General features: G+C 37.6%; 2 protein-coding genes across 12 annotated transcripts in view; one reads left to right on the forward strand and one right to left on the reverse strand.

Moving 5' to 3' along the window:
- Positions 1-2,452: 2,452 nt before the first annotated feature.
- Positions 2,453-13,812, reverse strand: emc1 (ER membrane protein complex subunit 1). Of its 2 annotated transcripts, XM_038303593.1 has the most exons (23): positions 13,656-13,812; positions 13,127-13,254; positions 12,970-13,035; positions 12,793-12,886; positions 12,558-12,686; positions 12,193-12,319; positions 11,925-12,074; positions 11,626-11,793; positions 11,156-11,227; positions 10,788-10,886; positions 9,357-9,453; positions 8,020-8,136; positions 7,842-7,850; positions 7,207-7,406; positions 6,916-7,065; positions 6,588-6,749; positions 6,332-6,451; positions 6,080-6,217; positions 5,720-5,893; positions 5,380-5,590; positions 5,186-5,270; positions 4,725-4,854; positions 2,453-3,260 (listed from the first exon to the last, which is right to left on the reverse strand). In XM_038303593.1, the coding sequence occupies exons 1-23, from the start codon at positions 13,745-13,747 to the stop codon at positions 3,081-3,083; spliced, it is 2,898 nt and encodes a 965-aa protein (XP_038159521.1). In that variant the 5' UTR covers positions 13,748-13,812; the 3' UTR covers positions 2,453-3,080. The 2 variants fall into 2 exon arrangements, with proteins under 2 accessions (XP_038159521.1, XP_038159522.1); XM_038303594.1 differs by lacking the exon at positions 7,842-7,850.
- A 2,420-nt stretch (positions 13,813-16,232) lies between these two features.
- Positions 16,233-21,493, forward strand: part of ubr4 (ubiquitin protein ligase E3 component n-recognin 4) — a 74,030-nt gene continuing 68,769 nt past the window's right edge. For all 10 annotated transcript variants that reach the window (XM_038303583.1, XM_038303585.1, XM_038303591.1 and 7 more), the window contains exon 1: positions 16,233-16,384. In XM_038303583.1, coding sequence (XP_038159511.1) covers positions 16,260-16,384 — 125 coding nt within the window. In that variant the 5' untranslated portion in view covers positions 16,233-16,259. The remainder of the gene's footprint in view (positions 16,385-21,493) is intronic.

A 21,493-nucleotide genomic window follows, 5' to 3' on the forward strand; every position in this document is an offset into this window, starting at 1 on the left:
AAGGAGGGGATTTTTAACAGAATAGTGAAAATCTAGTTGTTTTTAAAAACTTCCCTTGCAGAATATTAAACCATTTTGCTAATTCTGCTCTTCATAGTAAACTTTGAGACTTTCATGACTTTATCAGCAGGTCATTTAGCTGCACCTCATATGTTTAAATTTTTATCTGCTAAAAAAAAGGATTGGATTTCCTCCATTTAGCAGCAACTTTGCTGCTTTCGAGGAATCTGGACTATGAAATCACTGGAAGTTTCCCCAAAATACAGGAACATTTTTAGAGAACAATCTTTGGACTTTGGAACCTTAGATGAGTTTAAAAAAAACAAGCAGCTTTAGTGTTTTGCTTGGCAGTTTAACCTGGTCCAGTTCAACCTGGAATTGCAAATGTTTACACACCAACAGTAGCAAGGTGGCTGCTATTTACTCTTTCAATGAGAATTCAGTCAATGCCTGAAAACCAGAGTACTTGTCATCAGGGCAAAATGTTATAATCAGGGTGTTATTTTGGCAAATTATAGATTTGAAAAATGCCATTTAATCTTAAATCAACAAAAAAAACCCACCAGATTAATTATGTTTTTAGATTTTTTATCTCAGATATTCCAAGACAGTGTAGAAAACCAAATTACACGTTAATACCTGTACTGGCCCATGCCTAACACTAATCATCATCATTGTGAACATGGTACACTGCTGTATTTTTGCTATTCTGTCACACATTTGTTTTATTTGGTTTGACTGTGATGTTTTTGACTGAATATCTTACCGGTCAGTATTTTAAGAGGCATATTTACGGTTCACCTTACAGCAATAAAGTACAGCACTCAGTATTAAGAGTATTTCTCTTGTGGTGGAGGAAAAATACCTCATGGATCTATTTTCACTGAGTGTTTTTTTTTAGTAAATTGCAACATCATCAGTTATTTCAGTAGATACATTTTAAAAAAGCGAAGCTCAAATAGAACATTATTATACAGGGGGATATATTTTAGTTTTTTTGTTCATTCAAATGATTTCAGCTAATGGTTAATGAATTCTCAGAAAATCTGCTTCTCATACTGGGAAGGTTACGTAAGATCAATAGGTAAAGGATTTTTTTATTTTATTTTTTTTATGTCAGCCTACTGAGTAATGTATGTCCATGTGCTAAGTGTTGTGGGAGATTTTTTCAGTGACTTGATTTTAAGGCCAAAACATTGTTAATTTCTCACATTTATAAATTGGGATGTGCTGAATATCCGTCATCTGCTTTAAAATAAAAAAGTTATGTCAGTGTACACATTTTCAGAGAAATTGGGTGATTTTTAATTAGCTGTGAGCTAAAATAATCAAAATAACATGTTAAATATTTGAAATATATCACGTTTGATGAACCTGTTTGAACTGAATAGCTGAAATAAATTAACTCTGATTTTTTTTAGTTTGAGATGTGCAAATTTTCTTTTTTGTTGTTTTTGTATGTAATCACTGAATAGTGTTTAATCCTAAATTGTTTTAATGCCACTAAAACCAGCCTGGAGTTATGCTTTTTTCTTTAAGAGAAAGCAAATGACTCGGGTACAAGCTGGGCTTGTGCCTATATGCTGATTGCACACGTTTTTTTGTTTTTTTTTTATAAGAAATCTAATATATTTAGGTGTAATATTTTACACATTACAAGTTCAACCAAATGTGACAGTGACAGGTATGGTTATTAACACCCTATGGAGCTGCAGGCTTGTTAACTGAAGAGTTACCAGCTGATTTGACTCATTGTTTAAAGTGTTTTCATATGTTTAGGTCTGGATGTTTGGAAATAGATATATTTTTTTCTTATTTCTAACAGATTTTAGCAATCCAACTTCAATTTTGTTGCATTAGTTTACAACTAGCGCAAATTATCTTGAAAGGTTCATTCATACATATGAATAAGACTCCTAATGTTTAAACTAAAGTATTTATTTAATTTCCTTAGGCTTTTTATTTCTAGACAAATGAGGTCTGTTTAGCTCTAATCAGCTGTCACGTTTCTGATCATTTATTCATGTATGTAAATCAAGTGTTTTTTTTGTTTAGTTGTAGTGTCGACTGTCCATGTTGGATTTGTTTTACAAAGATCTGTGGATGGAGATGAAATCACGTTACGTTTACACTGCTGAGGTTCAGACTCATGTTTACAGCCTTTGTTACAGACTTCATGGACGTTCCCATGAAGGTTCAACATGGATTTAAGCCCTGAAAAGGCTGCAGATTGTATTATTGTTTTATGGTCTATTTAATTAAATAAATAACTTATTCATTGTGAGAGCTGTCTTTTTGGTCTTTCTTTTTGGTCTGATGCTGAAGGGTTTTTGAGGAGAGGGGTGAGTTTGACTGGCAAACATGAAGTGTAATGATATCTAAGGAGTTTCACGCCTCAATAAAACTTTAGTTAACAATTTAAGACTCTTGGAAGAAAGGAGGACATTCAGACTGGAGTTCTCAACGGTTTTTAATGGCTGAAAACAGGGAAAACAAAGTCTACCATAGACAGTTACCTTTAATTTGATAACAGCGTCTTCTGTTAGAAATTTTTATGCCTGGCTGTCGATCATCAAGGCTCTCAATTCATCTCCTTTACCATTAAATTCAGACTATATTGAAACCATTTAAAGAACCGTTAAGGATCACATGCCTTTTCATCCATCTCTTCTGATTTCTAAATTTGCTATGACTTTCCATCAGGTCTCTTGAATTATGTACGATATCTAGAGCATTTTTTAGAACTCCCTAGGAGTCCCTAACTTAAGTATCATTTCATATTTCCAACTCTGGTTAATTCATTCCTAATTAGTTATTTGTACATTTATTAAAAGTGTTTTGGAGAAGAAAAAAAATGTTTCAACTCGGATCAAGTTCTTCTTTTGAAAAATAAGTTAAAAAACAAACACATAAAACCTCACCTAACCCTTCATTTTACCCCCTCCCCACCGTCCCCTGCAGTTCCTTAAGGGCCTTATTGAACTTTGGCCTGTGGCACGGCCTCAGCAGTCTCATCTCTTCGGAGCGAGGTCCTTTGTGCAGCCGTGGGGCTCTCAGGTGCAGGACTAAGTAAGATCAGTTTATCGCCAGGCCCGGTTAAGCAGTTTGACTTCTGCCAGGCGTTTGCTAATCATGGTGGCGAAGAAAAGGGCAAAGAGTACGCTACTGATGAGCATGTAATCGTAGTCATCTTTTAGCACATCGAATTGCTTTGAGGGATAAACGCGGGTCTGGTAGATGTCGAGACCATACGCCACCACCTACAAGGGAAAGACAAAAAAGATAAAAAGATTTAGTGCTTTAGGTCAGTGACTAAAACCTTTTTTTGGTATAAATCTATACAAAACTCTGAAAACAACATAAGAATGATTAAATGACAACCATTTTTGCTTACGAACAAAAAGTTTATTGGAGGAAAATCAAATTCCTCCATTTTTAATACATTCTTAAACTGTCCACAGTCATAGGGGACATTTGGAAACAAACCTAATCAGGAATTACGATCTTGGCACAACAGCGATAATCTAAATGCTGAGAACCCAAGATGTGGTTCTGCAGCCAATTACAGTCTGTGAGCTCCATTAATAAAGACCACCTTCTATCCTATAGTGGGGAAGATGTAGTGCCTGGCTGCAGTCTGGATCATAACTCCACCCAACACTTAGGAGATTACCTTGGACCTGTGCATTGTGACATTAGCCCAATTTATACAACCCTCTGAAAACCGATCCAATTAGTGAAGTTATGTGAAAGTCGGCTTTTGGGAAGTAGATACGACAAAGGATAGTCTAATCAGGGTTTGCAGATGCAGGAAACAACGACAGGAGTTGAAGTTCATCACACTTCTAAGCACAATCATCACTGGAAATCTTATGGCACGGTAGGGAAGCTAGTATTTTTATGAATGTCTGAAATTTCATGATTAAAGAAACTGTAAAAAGTTATGAGAACTGAGCCAGAACCGAAACGCGCTGAGCCGTACTGATGAACTAAACCATTTTAGCGGAGTTCAGCTGTGTCTGGTGTGGTCCGGGTTAGTTCTGCGTACCATTTACACTCACTTATCTCTGTTAACGTGCTTGGAGCGATCTCAGCACGGTTACAAAAGGGTAGCATAAATAGGGTTATAGAGACCAACATAACCACAATGGCTGACAAAGGTGGTTATGAATAAATCCTCTCTGACTCCTGAAGCCAATATTTGTAAATAAATAGATTGTCTTTTTTATAAATCTTCCAATCCAGTAAATGCCACCAAATAAAAGCCTAAAGTGGTTTGTGATTTCCAGATGGGATCTATACAGCATAGGAGGAACCTGCCTAATCAAAACAAAAATACTATTCCTTACATATTAGACATAATTTAGAAGAAAATAGACAGGATTTTCAAAAGTATAAAATGTCTTTTTTTTAAAAGCAATGTTGACACAGAAAAATAACGAACAGATAACCGTTACTTTTCCACTTATGCAGGATTTTGGTACAGTCCAGCCTATTGGCAAAAAGTCACCCTAACTCCCACAGAAAAATAATCATCTGAAAAAAAAATCTTTTAAGAATATGTTTATACTATCTATTTTATAAGACACTTTTCTCTAAATTACATCATATTAATATACCAAAGATGGCCTTGTATTATTGAATAATGAGAATTTTTTGGGGGGAAAGCCCAACCAGCTGTTTTAATTTCTATCTAAAGTTGTTTTTTGTAAAGCAAGGCTCACCAAGCAGGTAGACTCCAGTCCGGATGGCGCCGTGTAAATACCTCGCACTCTCGATACGCTCTGATTGTAGTTGATGAACCACTCTGTACGGATGATCAGCTCTGGTGCGTATGGGATAAGGTTTTCTTCCCTGTAAATAAAATCTGCATGTCAGATTTAGAGTTTCACATTTTTTTAACATGTAGCTGAGCATAATTGTGATGTTTAAGGCTAATCAGACATTGTTTCAAAGCTTTTTAGACATTAAATTGTATTCATCCTCCAGCTCAGGGTTTGTTCAGAAAGGTTTTCAGAACATGCATATATTCTTCCTCCCACATCTTCGCCGTGCACTACAGTGCATACAATTCCAACAAAATAAATGAAAATAAATAAAATGCATGGTTTTAATGTGGCAAACCCATGTATTTGGGAAGCACTGCAGTTCAGCACAGTGTCAGACGGCTTCTGACTGGACCTACCGGCTCTGCTCAGTTATTATCTCTGGCCTGCGTGGGTCGAGGAACATTTTTGGTAATGAAAGAATCCCCCCAGATGGCAGACCAACTGTTACAAATCAAAAGAAAAAAAAAAAACCTTAAAGTAGCTATAAACATTGCGGTTTACTCACACAGACTATAATTGGAGGACAGCAAAGAATAAGCAATGGACCTACTGAGTATGTGGCGACTGGTGATGCCTTTCTCAGTCAGGGTGGCCTCCATGGTGGAGATGGAGGAGGGGAAAATGTAGGACTGCTGAAGCACCTGAGGGGCGTGTGGCCGATCCAACGAGCTGAAGACGGTGCTGTTGTAGAGCTCCATTCCTTCGTAAAGTTCAATTACAGAGAACTCCTTCCTGCGAGACTTTGTGCTCCAGTATTCATACTGTGCAGTTGGACAAGAACAAGAGGTATAATCTCTCCCTGAAGGTATTCTCCATGTTAAATTAAAAACACAGAGAACCCCTTCTTAAAACTGGTGACATTTGTGACTGAGAAATCTAGACTTGCTCACCACAACCCAGTTTTCAGAGTGAACAACATGCACCGGTCCTCTGGCTTTTCTCTGGACAGCTTCATGGATGATGCGGCCAGTCACACCATCGATGAGCAGGATCCCAATGAAGCTGCGCTCCTGATGCATGTCTGTGCTTTCTGTCACCACTGCCAGCAGGTTTGGGTTCAGGTACTGTTAAAGAGGAAGATAGAGGAGAACATGGAATTTAAATACTTTAAATTGCATATCAGAAAGGGAAAACGTAGTTAGGTGATTATAGATCACTAGATAACCAATGACAAAAATAAGATTGTGCTTTTAACCATTTTAGAACCATTTTTCAAATATGAATAAAGGCTGTAGAGATTGTTATTGTACCTTATACAGCACGCTGCGGTCTCCCATTACTCGGCCCTGTGAGTGCACATGCTCATTGGGCCTTTTCCCTTTAACAAAGACAATCTTCTGTACTTCTGTTGGAATGACAACCTCCCAGACCTGCTCAGTTGACAAGTCCTGAAAGCATAAACATCATCAAGGTTAACTCTTTTTCATTATTAGAGCTTTTTTTTTTTTATCTTGTAGGTCACTGCGGGAACAAGAAGAGAGCAGATAATTGATGAAGTTTACCGTTCTCAGTCTGTAACCAGAGAGTCTTCCCTGACTGGAGTCGACAAGAAAAAAGAAAATGGATGAAGCCGTTTCCTGAAGCTGCTGCAGGACATTCTTGGTTGAAGGAAAGGCAGAAACCTGCAAGAAAATAAATTATAAATAGATGGAAATATCACAGCTCTAAACTAAGGATACAACCATTTCACGGGATTCTAAGCAGAACAAGTAAATGACAACAAGAGGAGTTGATCTGGTATTAATACTTGCTGCTGACCTTGTACTGGTCATCAACGAGAAGCAGGACCTTAGCGTAATCCTGGTCCATAAGTGGGAGCATGAGAGACTGAAGTATTGGCTGAGGTAGGGCAGGTGGTGTGACCTGACTCCTCCTGCCAAAGATGGGGTTAAACACATGAAGAGTAGCCCGGCCTGTGTCCTGTAACCCACCAAAAAAAAAAAAAAAGATATATATAACATTTCTGTTAATAAAATCCTCTATAACAGAGGTATAAGAGACTCCAAGCAATACAGTTTATTGTGGATATGGAATGTAATAAAAAAATACTGAGTTTGAACACTGGCCCCAGTGTTTCATTAGATACCTTGTCTTTGATGAGCAAGGTGCACTGCGGGGGGTGGGGGAAGTGTGCAGTGGTCCGCTGAACCATCAGTTTAAAGGCAGCATTTGATGGGATGTTATCAAGGTAGTGCTTCCACAAAATGGCCCCCGTCTTGCTGTCTATTCCAAACAGCTTAGCGGGAAAAGAAAAGCAGGAATCAACAATATGTTGAATGTAAACCAACCTCAACTTAAACTACATCAAACCTAGCTGAACATCAGCAACTATGGAGCTCATTCCATTAAGATTGAAGGATAAGCTTTCAGCTTTTACCTTTCCAGAGGATGTAACCATAACCATCATCTTCTGCAAGTTGAACTCATCTCTGGACAGGTTGTCGATGGAGATGTCGTTCTTGACTTGACTGCGGGGTTTCCGAGCGTCGTAGAAAAGCTTCCATAGGTGAGCTATCCAGGCTTGCAGCATGATGAGCTGAGAGGACAGCCTCTTCAACACCATAGAAAACAACCCATCTGAACAAGAACAAACATATCCTGTAAACTGGTACTTCAAATGCCATCACCCAATTTCACATTTTTCAGCTGAATGTAAAATAAAAAAAAATTTTGAGAATCAAGACAGAGATGTACTTAGAGATCAGCGACTCTCTGAATCTAACAATTCTTAGGTAGAATCTGGGTTCCGATCAGTAAACACGGCAAATGTTAAAGCCTTCAGGTTGCATTAAAAGCATCCATCTTCACAGCAAAACGGTTTTATTTATTTCTAATAGTTGCTATACTTATGTCGAATCTTTGTAAAAAAAAAAAAAACAGATCTCGAATTAGCTATAATGATAGCTGATGATGACTTGATCACTAGAAATGTTCATTTAGTTTTTAATGCAATATGTGCCTCAAATGTGTTTTAGAGATGGTGAAGAATGACTGCAGAAAGAAACGCGTTACCTTGAATGGCTGAATCCAAACGCAGCGATAAAAACAGAACAAAACAGATGTAAAGATAATAATTCAAGCAGGTGAATCACAGGTGAGCTGCTTGTTGGGAGCGTTTAGTGAGGAGAAAATATAAGCCACTTTGCTGGTGGTTAAATGTAAATTAGGAAATAAACATTTAATCATTTACCGGCCTTTTTGCCGAACTCGCCCTCCAGCTCAGCTTGTGTCCCAGTGAGGGGAAGATCCACCATTTCCATTGTCACCACATCTGACAAGGCCTCTTCTCTTGTCCACATGACACGCCCTGGAAAACAGGTCTCATTATTTATGTTATCACTCATTCTACCTTCCACAGCCTGTGGAGGCCTACAGGGTTCAGAGCTTTCCATTCACAGCAACATGGCATGTTTTCCCTTAAGGCTTTTGGAAAAGGACAGAACTATTTTGCATGCAGGAAAATCTGGGAGTCTTTTGTTATCCACCATATTTAAAAAGTGTGACCTGTACTTTGATGTAATCATGGGGCAAGGAATGGCTCAGTAGATAAATGGTATCCTAGAGATCATGTTTTGAATAATTCTCAAATACAGCCCTTATAGAGGAATAAGGTTCTTCAAAAACCTCAAATACAAGTAATGATGATCTAGCTTTAAAACCACACCTAGTTTTTTTCCCCCCTCACTAAAATATGACAAAAAGACAAAATATTAAAAAATATCTTACTGATAAAAAACAAAAAAACGAACACTTGTAGCTAAAATGTAATTCAGTCACTATGAACCCTAGGTTTATTCATGACTCTCCTGGGAACTAAACGAGAACAGCAGTGGGAGGAGACAGAAATGTTCAGTAGGGTTTGGGACCCTGACTTTCTTTATAGGAGGGCATCTCTATTCAAGCTCCGCACAATTTATAAACAATGTTATTTGTTCAGATCAACATTTAACATCACAGGATTGAGCTTTTTAGTCAAATACCAGGATATTCCTCCAGTGTGCTTGTAGATTACTCCTGTTTTTTTCCATGCTGTACAAACAAATGCATATAGAGTTATGGGAACTTCACCTCAATAAAACAGACATGTGATGTCAGATCAACCATCATTAGCTGACTGCTCCCTGATCAAAAGCTTCGAACATAAAGGAGGCTGCTGAGTTATTTTTGTTAAACTTTCCAGATGCATTCCGGTTCCACCATGAGATCAACAAGCAAACATAGTGTCCTGATTCACACTTCACATCGTACAACCTGGAATAGGGTTGGAAATGTCAGAACGGAACATTGCTTATTGGTGATGAAGCATTCAGGCTGCATCATGACGACATCTTTACAGCCTTCTTCAAAGGTAAATAAAGTCCCCATTGATCTGCAACATCCTCATTTTAAACTGATGCCTTCATCTATATTTAGAGAGGAAGTTTCTATGAGCTATGCAGAACAGTCAAAACCAGTTAAAAGCAGGACAAAAAAAAAAAGCAAAGAGTGGGGACTGTTAGAACCTGCTTTTTCCTTCCTTTACAATACCTGGTTGTTGTATGAAAGTCAGTGTCTGGTCCTCCGTCTGCACCATGACCCTGTAGCCAACAGAGTCATCTTTCTTCAGGAACGCTTGCACATGTAGCTGCAAGACAAAAGCTAAATTAATACCAGCATATAAAACTCCTCAAAGCAGCACTGTGTAACTTTAAGTCTGTAGAGGAACAAGAGCCCTAACTTCTGTTCCTTCAACTTACGTTGGCTTAATGCTAAAAACACTACGGTGGACTGGAAGAAAGTCTGAATTACATAATTGAAACACACATGGCTTGTCAAATTAAGACTATAGTATAAAGGTTATTTTGAATAAAAAGTATTTGTGCATTGTAAGTGTAAATTTAAAGTTGAAGAGAGAGTTTTATTATGAGTTTATAATTGTAGAATAAAAAAATTTAAAAATCAGAAGTACAATTTGTTTTATTTTTTTTTAACACCTGTTTAAATTTTAAGTACAAGTATATTAATTGTGATCTACAAGTTGCACATCAGAAACCTCTTACATTCTCAGTTTTTCTCTAAATGGTCCAGAACTTATGTTGCAAAACTTTGTGCATTGTAACTTTGGAGCTTTGTAATTGTACAATTTTTTCCATCTTTCACAATTTCAAAGAAATTTACACCTGTTCAAGTTCTAAAGTACAAGTACACAAATTGTGTTCTGCGAGTTGCACATCAAAAATGTCTTCCTTTCAGTTTTGCTCCAGTTGATCTAAAGAAAATGGTGCAAAACAAATTATAAGACAAACAGTTTTGATTTAAAGTTATGTTCATACTATAGCCTCCCGAAAAAGAACAACAAAAAACAAATTCTGTAACTATATACAGCTGAAGCTCTCCATTATAAACCCCACGTCACACACAGTAAACACTAATGTATTTGTTTCCATAAGATGGTCTGTGTCAATATGTCTTGTCAAGCAAAGGATTGTGGGATTACTTTTGGCTTCTTAACGCCAAATAGGAAAGTTTGTGAGGATCTACAGCAGAAAGCAGACCACTTAGGGCCCGAATATTGAGGTCATTGAGTTACTTTTAAACACAAAAGCTGCATTTTACTCTCTAAAGGAAATACTAAATCGAAGAGTATAAATATCTCTGATAAAGTAAGGGTAAATTTTTTTGCCTTACAACTTTTAAGGTAAGCTTAGAGGCCGTAAAGCGGCGCTCTAAGTCACACGACCCAGCAACAGGTCGCACGCTCTCATGTAACACTGGAGAGATTTTTTTTTCTTAAAAGGGCAGCCCGCAAAGGGCCTCGCTACACAGTAAGAGCAGTATATTGACCTGAGACATGTTTATCTCTAAATGCTGCTTTACATTCAATAACATGATAACTTAAAGATTGAAAAATAGTAAGATAATTTTAATGCATTTATGTTTAAATACACATACCAATCTTTAGAATAGAAGTCTATTCACCTTCTCTGGTTTCCCTCCATTAGGATCCACAGTGAAAATCAGCGTTGTGTCAAGAAGTCTACGCCCCGTGTCAGCACTAAAGAGGTTAATACTGCAGGCCTGGGGGGGTGATAATGATTAATTATATTCCATTATTTATTTGAAGAAAAACAAATGATAAGAGTCTCATTGCTTACACAAAGAAGCTGACTATATTCAATAAATTAATTAAATGATTCAGTTTATGTCTATAGCACCAGTTCACAACACCTGTTATCTTAAGGCCCTTAACAATGACAATTTAACCCACACCCAATATCAATCACTGGAATTAATTAAATTGCACACCATACATCCAGGAATAAGAGAGAGATCTGTGATTTACTTACAGTTTTATTTTTGGGTGACATAACAGCAGCTACAGTCTTCTCTCCAGTTGTTGCAAATGAAGCCAGCAAGGCCTAGAAATAAAGAGAGATATGTCATGACATTTTACTCACAAGTTGCTGATTTTAATCATTTATCTTATGGTTGAGAAAACGGCTCTAAAATAATCCAGATAAACAAGCAGATAAATTACACTTTTTTCTTTTTTTTTTTTTTTTTACTTCCAACCAGAGTAGCTTCTCTGGTTTCCTTCCGTTTGCGAATTGAACTAAAAGAATGCAATATATATCTGCTTACATTTTTTTCTCCCCAAAGGAATTATAACACTGCAGAATGGAGCTTTGCACAATTTCAAGTTTCAAAGGTACATAATCTCCCATTAAAGAGCCACTTTAATCTCCCACCCACCCACTTCCCAAACAAAGTAAGCAAAGTCCTTCACATTATTATCAGTTGAAGGGAGGATACATACTGGGTTGAAGTCTCTTAATGTCACTATCTGCCCATTGTTCAACTGCAGAAGTAAATAGCGTTCAGGCCCAAGCTGAAGGAAGAACTCCGATAGAGGCTTCTGGGCAGCATTGGGCTGGTGTGACATTAAAGAGGGATGGAAGTCAGGGTCCGCTTCAAGCCCCAGTGACTGTAATAAGTTAAGGGGGAAAAAAAGAAAACATTTTAAACAACAATGCCTCTAAAGAACTGATATAGATAAGACAAAAATGTAGAGTTATTTCATGGAAGTGTAAGGTTTTGTTTTGGTTTGCTTGATACCTGAAGCGGGATCTGTGTCATCTGTGTTTGCTGGTGTAAATCAAGTGTGTTTAGGGACATTGTTGTTGAGTCTGCACACATCAAAATCCCCTGACCAACCACTACACAGCTGGCTGGGATGTTGGACAACCATGGAGCTTCAACTGAGACCTGGAAAAATCAGCAACCAAAGAAAGGAATAAAATATAAATTGGTTTATATAACATTTTAATGTTTTTCCTTCTATGGTTTCTTTACTTGATGTAAATTTGCATACGTTGAGGAATACCTGCTTGATTATTTCTCCATCCTCCATGCTGTAAACTACAATAGTAATATGGGAATGGGGAACAACTCCCAACACAAAGACTTGACCATTTCCACCCGAATAAACAGTTTGATAATCCACAGTTTCACTGTAAGGATGAGAACATAATATAGGGTTAATAAATATTATATTCATAATGCCAGACGAGGGAAGTGGAGTCAACAGGTCGCATCTATGTCATGTATTTGTTCTGCCCAGCCACTGAAGAAGGAGAGTCCAATCTGCACAGTGAATTAAATTGTGCAGATTGGACTTACCTGCTGTCTCAACTTCCCCATCTCTGCCTTATGCATAAAACAACAAAACAAAATAAGTTAAATAAATACCTGTCTGGTAGGTTCTCTACCCATTTTTGATGCCCATTGGACAAATAATGAACAGAGATGAAAGCTTTCTTTAGAACAGCTACATGTTTGACTGTGCCTTGTTGTCCGACTAAAGAGGCTGATCGAAAACTAAAAACAACAAAAACAAAAAACAATAATAAAATAATTTGAGATTGAATCCACATGAACAATCTTGGACTTCAAAAAAATGGTTAAAAACCAAGCTGGTACTCGCCTGCCAGAGTCCAGCAAAACTTCCCAATTCAAACCACCAATGTTAACGTCCCAGGAGCGCAACACACGTCCATTTCCAACCACCAGTATTGCATCTAATGGTAGAAAACCAATTTTATGATCAATGATTACACTTGTATGCAAAGAGCAAAACTGAACGTTAATAAGATGACAACACCTTGTGCATGATGCAGAAGAGCGTCAATGTTTCCCTCTGGACCAGCTTTGTCTACATGTCTCCAAACTGTATTTGACATGGACGGGATAGTGCATTGTGAGCAGGAACAGAAAGATCATACTATGTGACAGCTAACAAGTGAAATAGAAATACTTACAAAGCTCTCCTGTCCTGGAATTTAGCGCTGCAAAAACATTACTCTCTGTTGCTACAAGGACCTTTTTGGACGACTGCATTTGTGTGTCGAAATGAGAAAAGCGAACTTTGCCTACATATTGCTGCCTCCTGTAAAGCAAAAAATGATTATTTTTTAAATAACTGCCACAACTAATATGATTATCGCAAAAGAAAAACAGCCAGTGTTATTACGATCAATGACATTAATCATTTGTATGTAAGAATTCATCTATACTTACAAATAAGCCGAATTTTCCTACATAACCATGTTTAAATAGCCAATTAATTTAATTTAAATGCTATTCGTGTTTCTGACAGGGTAAAACAAACATATATATTCGATGATTATTCATTGCTTTTTTAAAGATGTCCTCTCGTGAAAGTGCTCACTAAAACACACCGAGTCGAAGCTAACGCCTTGACAGGTGTTAGCATTAGCATCTTCAAATTGTAAAAGATATTACCTTAGAAAAAACGTTATTTTTAATAGTTTAGTGAGCTTTTCTTACCAGTCAAATTTTCCCACTTGGTCCTCAAATACAGCATGGACAACACAAAATATAATACACAATTCCAGCAACAGCAAAATTAGCTTTGCCATTGCAGCAGCTTTGACTTGCTCAACGGAAAGCGGAAGTCGGAAGTTGTCAGACTTCCAATTTGTTCCAAAAAAGGAAGTGCTGCCACCTACAGGTCAAAAAGAAGAAACGTTGGCTGAAACGATATAAAGGGCCAAATGTGCAGCAATGGAATATATTAATAAATTGTTTAATATGTATTTATAGATTTGTTCATTTCAATTAAACTGTGGGAAATAGATTATTTATGTACCTGTAATTAGTTATGCATCATCAATATTATTATTATTTTATAGCAAATGCTTAAAAAAATTAGCTTTATCTACAGATATAACTGAATATCAATTATAGACCTACGTAGCAGTCTATAGCTCCATCATACAGATTAGCAAACTTGACAGAAAAGATACATAAATGAGAAGTTTTAAATGCCTGAAAATTATTAGGAAAATAATTAATAAATCAATTTACTATGCAATTAACTGGAGATATCCTGTTGTTAACAGAAAAAACAAACATATATTTATTCTATAACCTATTTAACATAAAACATTTAAATCCGTTTAGTTTATTTTTTTAATCTAATTTATATATCTGCCATTTTATCTGAAACATCACATAGAACAAGTTTCATTTTCACTTCTATTGTATTATCTTTAAGGTATGTCATGTCTGAGAGAGATGAAAGCTTGCCTTAAAAAAAAGTAAGCATTTAAAGCAAAAAACTAACTGCATTATGTTATTAGTGTGGCTTGCTCTTACTACAGCTAAACTTTTCATTTACAGATTTTTTAGAGAGAATTTGAAGGGTCAAAACATGTGGGAAGATATTTAATTTACTATTAAAGGATCGTGACATTAATTTGGACCTAAAACACATAATAGTTATGCAGATTTGTTATTTTACAATTTCTGTATGTGCAGCTTATTGTTTATAATGACATGTTCAGCAAAATGCCCCTGTCATTCTAATAATGCCCAGAAGTGTTTTTTCACTTATAATTATTTTTCTTTAATCAAACGGCATTTCCATGGACCTTTAACAAAACATGAAATAAAAATAACAAATCAAATCTTAAGATGAAAACAAATAAGAATGACATTGTTGGGTCTGCCTAAAGACATGCATAGAATTCTAATATAATGCAGTGATTAAATATTCTATTGGGTAAAGAAGTATTAATTCCACACAGTTGTATCTGTATTACAAGGCATAAAGTGAGAAAATGATTATTTACTTCAATAAAAATCCAAATATTGATTTAGTGATTTTTTTTTTTATTTCCATTATGTTTTAACACAATGTGACAGATGTAAAAAATAAATAAATAAAAAATACTTAATTATGAAATTTTTGCATTTTCATTTATACTAATGCAAGATAACTAAATAAATATTTTATTTCAAAAGCATTGTTATTTAAATTCTTTTTTGGGCTGTACACAGTACACTGTAAACAATTTCCTTGGCTCTGATCGGCATGCAGTGGGAACACTAGACCCGGATTAACCCGCTAAATTGTGTGACACCATTGATTGCAACGTACGGACGTCAACACACAACACCAGTTGCTTCAGATCTAACAAGCTGAAACAACTCTGTTTACATTCTATTTACATGTAGCAGCACTGGCGGGAAGGATTCGGATAGATATTAGAGCGAAACATTGAAGCACTATTATTACGCCCCGGCTTCCTTAAATGTTGCCCTCAATTGTTTACTCTCCTGATTTCTGTAACACTGGTGACATCATGAACGCCAATCCAGCGTGATGGTGTCAGCAGACATGCAGCAGTGGGAGGACAGAGGCCACACAGCGTGCCAGCAAGGAGTTAGACATGTTTTTTTTTTTGCGAAGGGAGACAAATGCAGATTGTTAGCAGGTCGACTCATGTTTGAAAAACCCAGTTTAACGGACCATTTTCAATGGGAAAGAGGCAATAGGAAATATTTGACTTCTGCTACCTCTATCATTCAAATAACGTATTTATGATAATTTAAGGAAATAAATTTATGTGCAGAAATGTGTACAGTTTTTTTTATAATTTATTTTAAACATATAAGGTTTGAATCATGTGTTTACTAAATCAAATATAGTTACACTGTGGATAAGAACTTATTACCAATTATTGAAATTTGCAAACCATTAAAGGAGAGAAGAAAATTGTCAATATAATCATTAGAACTGATTTTAAGAATAATTTTCATGATCATGATAAATCTCAATTTGATACTTAGAACAGTTAAGTGTTCAAACCCTTGGTTGTTCTGTACTTTATTTGATGTTTTAGGCAGGACAAATGGCTTAAAATATATTTTTAAACTCTGCTTGAGAACTATGTTATATATATATATTTATATATATATATATATTCGTGGGGAATAACTACCTATATTATAAATAGTGATTATTGTAAAATCTCAGAAAGAGAATGACATAATGAAGGTTTCATGTACATTTGAAGTGCTGAGCGCCGCCTGTAATTTACCTTGACAGCTTTTCTCGGCAGTTAGGTTCTTCTATGGGATTTCAAGATGGCGTCGAGCGGAGGAGAAGGGGAGCACGAATGGACAGCGGCAGTGCGACCGCTTTTATCAGCTTCATACACCGCTTTTGAGACAAAGGAGCTACCTCAGCTTGTTGGCTCTATAATCAACAGGTAACCGGCTCTATGTCATTGTGTTTCTTGTCGTATTTTCCACCAAACCGCCCCTGTTCTCCCCGGACATAGCCCCAGCTTAACTTGCACTGGTAACGAGTTGGTGTCTAAGCCAACATGCTAGCCTCTCTTAACTTGTTCAAAATGCTCTTAGCTGGCACCGACGGGCGCATTGTAGACAAATAAAGACGCTAACGTATAAACGATGTAAACGTTTCTTGAATATACCATTATTGTTTGGTGAGCGTTTGTGTTTAACGTAGTGAAGTATTTTAAAAATATGCTTCATCATTAGCTAGCTAGCAGAGGGCCTTCACCTCTGCACTCGTAATGTAGAAACGCCGCTAACAGGGTAATATTGGACTGTGTCAGCTGCTTGAACCCAGCTAACCATGATTTGGTTGCTGGACCGAACTGGTAAGATATGGTCAAACATAGGTTTCGCAACTGTTGTCAAAGTTTAGGTTGAGAATTTGGTCTGTACTGTTATGATTAAGTAGGCGGGGACAGCTTTACTCAACTAGTTTTGTTGGTCAGTTGATTTGCTTCAAACTTGTTTTGTAAAAGCAATACTATGGGGATTCATTGCCAAGAAAGAAATCTAATAAATAGTTGTCAAGAGAGTACAGCTGTTGCTTGACAGGCTGCCACCTGACACGATTTAAACTACACCGATGCACCAGAGTGAAGAGTTTCGTTTTCCTCAGAACAGAATCACCAATAAATGCATGACTTCTGCTGTGAGGCTTGTTTGTTTCTAATTCAAACTCTCTCTCTCTCTTTTTTTTTTTTTTTTACTATTTCTTTTGAGTAGTTTATCTATGGTGCTGTTTGAGCCCGCAGATGTTCACACCGTACACCAATGATGAGAAATGAAGGAAAGATATTTTGCAACTGATATCTTCATCTCAATATTTACCAATATTGACACCATCACATGATTTTATAATATTTTAAAAGTCTGTGAGGAATCGACCAAAAACATTACAAGATTTGGAAGGGAAATTAAGAGTAGAACTCATTTTAAATAATGTTTATGAATTTGATTTTTTTTACATTGTTTTTTTCTTTTGGTTTAATAAAGTATTTTTGAATTGAATTAAACAAATTGCAGTTCTTTAGCATTTAGGCCATGTTATTTTTCCATTGGTACTGACCCTGCCCAGTTCCATTCAGGTCCATTCGATACAGAACTGGTCTGTTTTATATCGAAAAAAATTGACTGGATGTTATTTTAGGGCCACTTTCTTTTCTCTGTGTAGTGGTGATTGTTTGTCAAGCCAGACATCCAATTAAAGTTCCAATTAAGCCACTACTAAGGCATTAGGGACAGGTTTCTATACGCAGGCAAAAAGAAGTTTCAATGTCCAGTCTTGAAGATGGTTTATTTTCTATCTTTGCCAACAATTAAAGAGTAAAAACTTTTCCTTTGTCCTACCTTTCTTGCGCTGGTAAAAACCATAGGCCCCAAACCCAAAATGCCTGCTGATTCTTTCCCAGACCCCTACACTTATAGGAAGTGGACTGATCCACATCACTTCCTGTCATACCTTAGAAATAATAAAACAAATATAAATAGAATAAAAAATTATTAACCTGCAAATAAACTATTTAAATAATACAAAACTATACATTTAGGAATTAACACAATTCAAATGGATAAAGAAATAAATAATACATAGCTCCAACACTCTGTAAAGACTACTGCATGGGCTATTACATTTTGGTTTGATTTTATGTGTTTTTGGGGAAATCTATGTCTAAACAGCTGATTGTGTTTGCGAACAGCTGTTTTAGAGAATTAAATACAGTGCACCCCTTGTGTGTGTGATTTAGAAATATGACCTGCCCTTTTTCTTTACCGTTTACCTTTAAGTTACCTAATGGCCTGAACACACCAGACACAATTAAATGTCAGCTGGAAAATTGGAGCATATGAAGTCTTGGCACTCACTGAAAATGCATTGGGCCGGTTTTGCCACACAGTTCACTGCAACTGTGCTTGTGTAGCACCGATCGAGGTAGACCATTGGTCTATTCTGGTTAGACTTTTCCAGCAATTTGGCTGCAATGTCATGAGCCAGGCAGGAAGAGAAAAAATGTATATTAAACCTCTGATTTGCAAGGTAAACCAGCCAGATTCTTCCATTGGGAAAGATTCTAAGCGTATAGAGCAAGTGCAGCAGACTTGAACATAATCAATAAACGATGTATTTTATCGATGTTAGGAGCTCAGGAGAACAGAAAACGTAGGAGTAAAATAGCGACATAGTTTCTATTATATTTTGTACATATAAATACAATTTATCTTTTTAGGTTTAAGAGCTTGTTGTGCGGGTTGTTCATGAAGTAGGGCAGTGCTTTGAATTTGATGGACAGTAGCTGCAGTTCTTGTTTTCTTTGCATTTATGAAAACATTAAATATACAGTATTTTCACGACTATAAGGCGCACTTAAACGTCTTTTTTTTCCCTCAAAATGTGCGGTGCGCCCTATGGTGCGGTGCGCCCTATGTGTGTTGTAACTGCGACTTTTGAGACCACCTCATTGAGGAGATGATGAAAGAGTGGCTGAATGTAAGGAGACCAGGTGTTTTTTTTCCACCCCTCACCATCGCTGTTAATATGTAACTCCATGCGTGCCCATCTCACAGCTGATGTGAAAAACATGGGGAAACAAATTAACGCTGTGCTCGCTGTTCAACCGCTCGACATCGGTGTGAACCGGACCCAGCAGGTGCAGCAGAAGCAGCGAGTTTACATGCAAAGTCAATGGTTGACGCGCATATAGGTGCAGTAAAAGGTCCTGCAGCGCATTTTGGTGCAGCACGTCGGGAGCGTTTAAGCATCTGACGCACCGCCAACGCGCTGCTGCTGCTCAGATGGAGAAATTGAAGTTTTGCTGCTGGACGCGCCGCATCAACCAATCAGAGAAGCTGATCTGGGAGCTGACAGCGAGACACAGCGCTCTGATGATATTAACGCAAATGAAAAGGCTGGATGAATGAGGAGATGATGAAAGGCAGGTGTATGTGAGGAGACCAGGTGCTTTTTTCCACGGATCACCATCGCTGCGTGCCCATTTCACAGCCGATGTGAAAAAAAGATGAATCAAATGAACGCTGTGCTCGCCGTTATCCCGGGGGTCTTACAAAGGAACTTCCACCGCTCGACATCGGTGTGACGCGCCCGTTCAAAGTAAGGCTGCGAGCGGCGTGGGAGCGATGGATGACAGACTGAGACCACAGTTTCATGATAAATGGAAGGCAGCGCCGGGCAGATTACGCCACCGTTTGCGGATGGATTGTAGATGGACTGTGTCTGCTGGCTCTGTTGTTCAAGCTTTCGCAAAAGCCGGCATTATTTCTGAGGAGCTGCGCTGCACGGAAAGTGACTCTGACAGCGCAGAAGGGGAAACTGGCATGTCTGATTTAGCGCAGCTGTTTTATTCAGAGGAATGCTGAGGATAACAGAGGATGATGACTTTGATGGGTTTAAGGCGAATGAAAAAGGCTGGATGGACGAGGGGATGATGAAAGCTTGGCTGAGGGAGGTGTATGTAAGGAGACCAGGTGGTTTTTTCCACGCATCTCCATCTCTGTTAATTTGTGATTCCATGCGTGCCCATCTCACAGCCGATGTGAAAAAAAAGGTCAAAGAAATGAACGCTGTGCTTGCTGTTATTCCGGGAGGTCTGACAAAGGAGCTTCAACCGCTCGACATCGGTGTGAACCGCCCGTTCAAAGTAAGGCTGCGAGCGGCGTGGGAGCGATGGATGACAGACGGAGACCACAGTTTCACTAAAAGTGGAAGGCAGCGGCGGGCAAGTTACGCCACCGTTTGCGGATGGATTGTAGATGCTTGGACTAACGTTTCTGCTGGGACTGTTGTTCGAGCTTTTGCAAAAGCCGGCATCATTTCCAAGGAGCCGCCCGGCACGGAAAGTGACTCTGACAGCAAAGAAGAAGGGGAAACCGGCATGTCGGATTTAGCGCAGCTGTTTAATTCCGAAACAGAGGATGAGGACTTTGATGGGTTTGATTAATACTTTTTAATAAATACTTGAATAAAGCACAATCATACTCAGTTTTGCTCCCGCTCTATTTTTCTACCTAAAAAACTTAATTCAACAGCCGCCTCTGGGCCGCAGCGCATCCGGGCTCACATCAGCAGGTGTTTTTTCATCTAAATAATCTAAATCTTTTTAAGTGAGAAAGCCCACCGGAAAATTTAATCATTACAGTCAGTTCATCCAGATTATTATCCTGCCTATGTTTTAAGTTAATTTATGCGTGAATAAACGAAGAAGAAGGGGGAACTGGCATGTCGGATTTAGCGCAGCTGTTTAATTCAGAAACTGAGGATGAGGACTTTGAGGGGTTTGATTAATACTTTGTAATAAATACTTGAATAAAGCACAATCATACTCAGTTTTGCCCCCGCTCTATTTTTCTACCTGAAAACTTAATTCAACAGCAGGCTCTGGGCCGCGGCGCATCCGGACTCACCTCAGCAGGTGTTTTTTCATCTAAATAATTTAAATCTTTTTAAGTGAGAAAGTCCACCTGAAAATTTAATCATTGCAGTCAGTTCATCCAGATTATTATCCTGCCTATGTTTTAAGTTAATTTATGCGTCAATAAACTGTATCAGAGGAGTAATCACAGCCCTGTGTCATCAGCGATGTGTCTCTCACGGCAGGTTCCCAGGTTTTAATAATACTTTGTAATAAATACACCTTGCAGCTTTATTTGCTGTGATCAGTGGGAATAAAGTAGTTTTAATATGTTTTTAAGTGAGAAAATCCACCTGAGAGGACATGTACCTGTATATAAAAAACGCGCCCTATAGTCCGGTGCGCCTTATGTGTGTGTTAAATACAGAAATGGCACACATAACTGAGAGTGCGCCTTTTAGTCCGGTGCGCCTTATGGTCGTGAAAATACGGTATATATATATATATATATATATATATATATATATATATAATTTTATTTTATTTTTTTTTACTTTTCATCATCTTACTCAGTGAAATGTGGGACATTGTTTCAATATGACAGGCACATGGACAGAAGAAAAAAAGCAGCACAATTCTGCGCAGATCAGGATC

The sequence above is a fragment of the Cyprinodon tularosa genome, unplaced genomic scaffold, assembly GCF_016077235.1.
Source record: "Cyprinodon tularosa strain WSP-4 unplaced genomic scaffold, ASM1607723v1 ctg513, whole genome shotgun sequence".
Taxonomy (NCBI): Eukaryota; Metazoa; Chordata; class Actinopteri; order Cyprinodontiformes; family Cyprinodontidae; genus Cyprinodon; species Cyprinodon tularosa.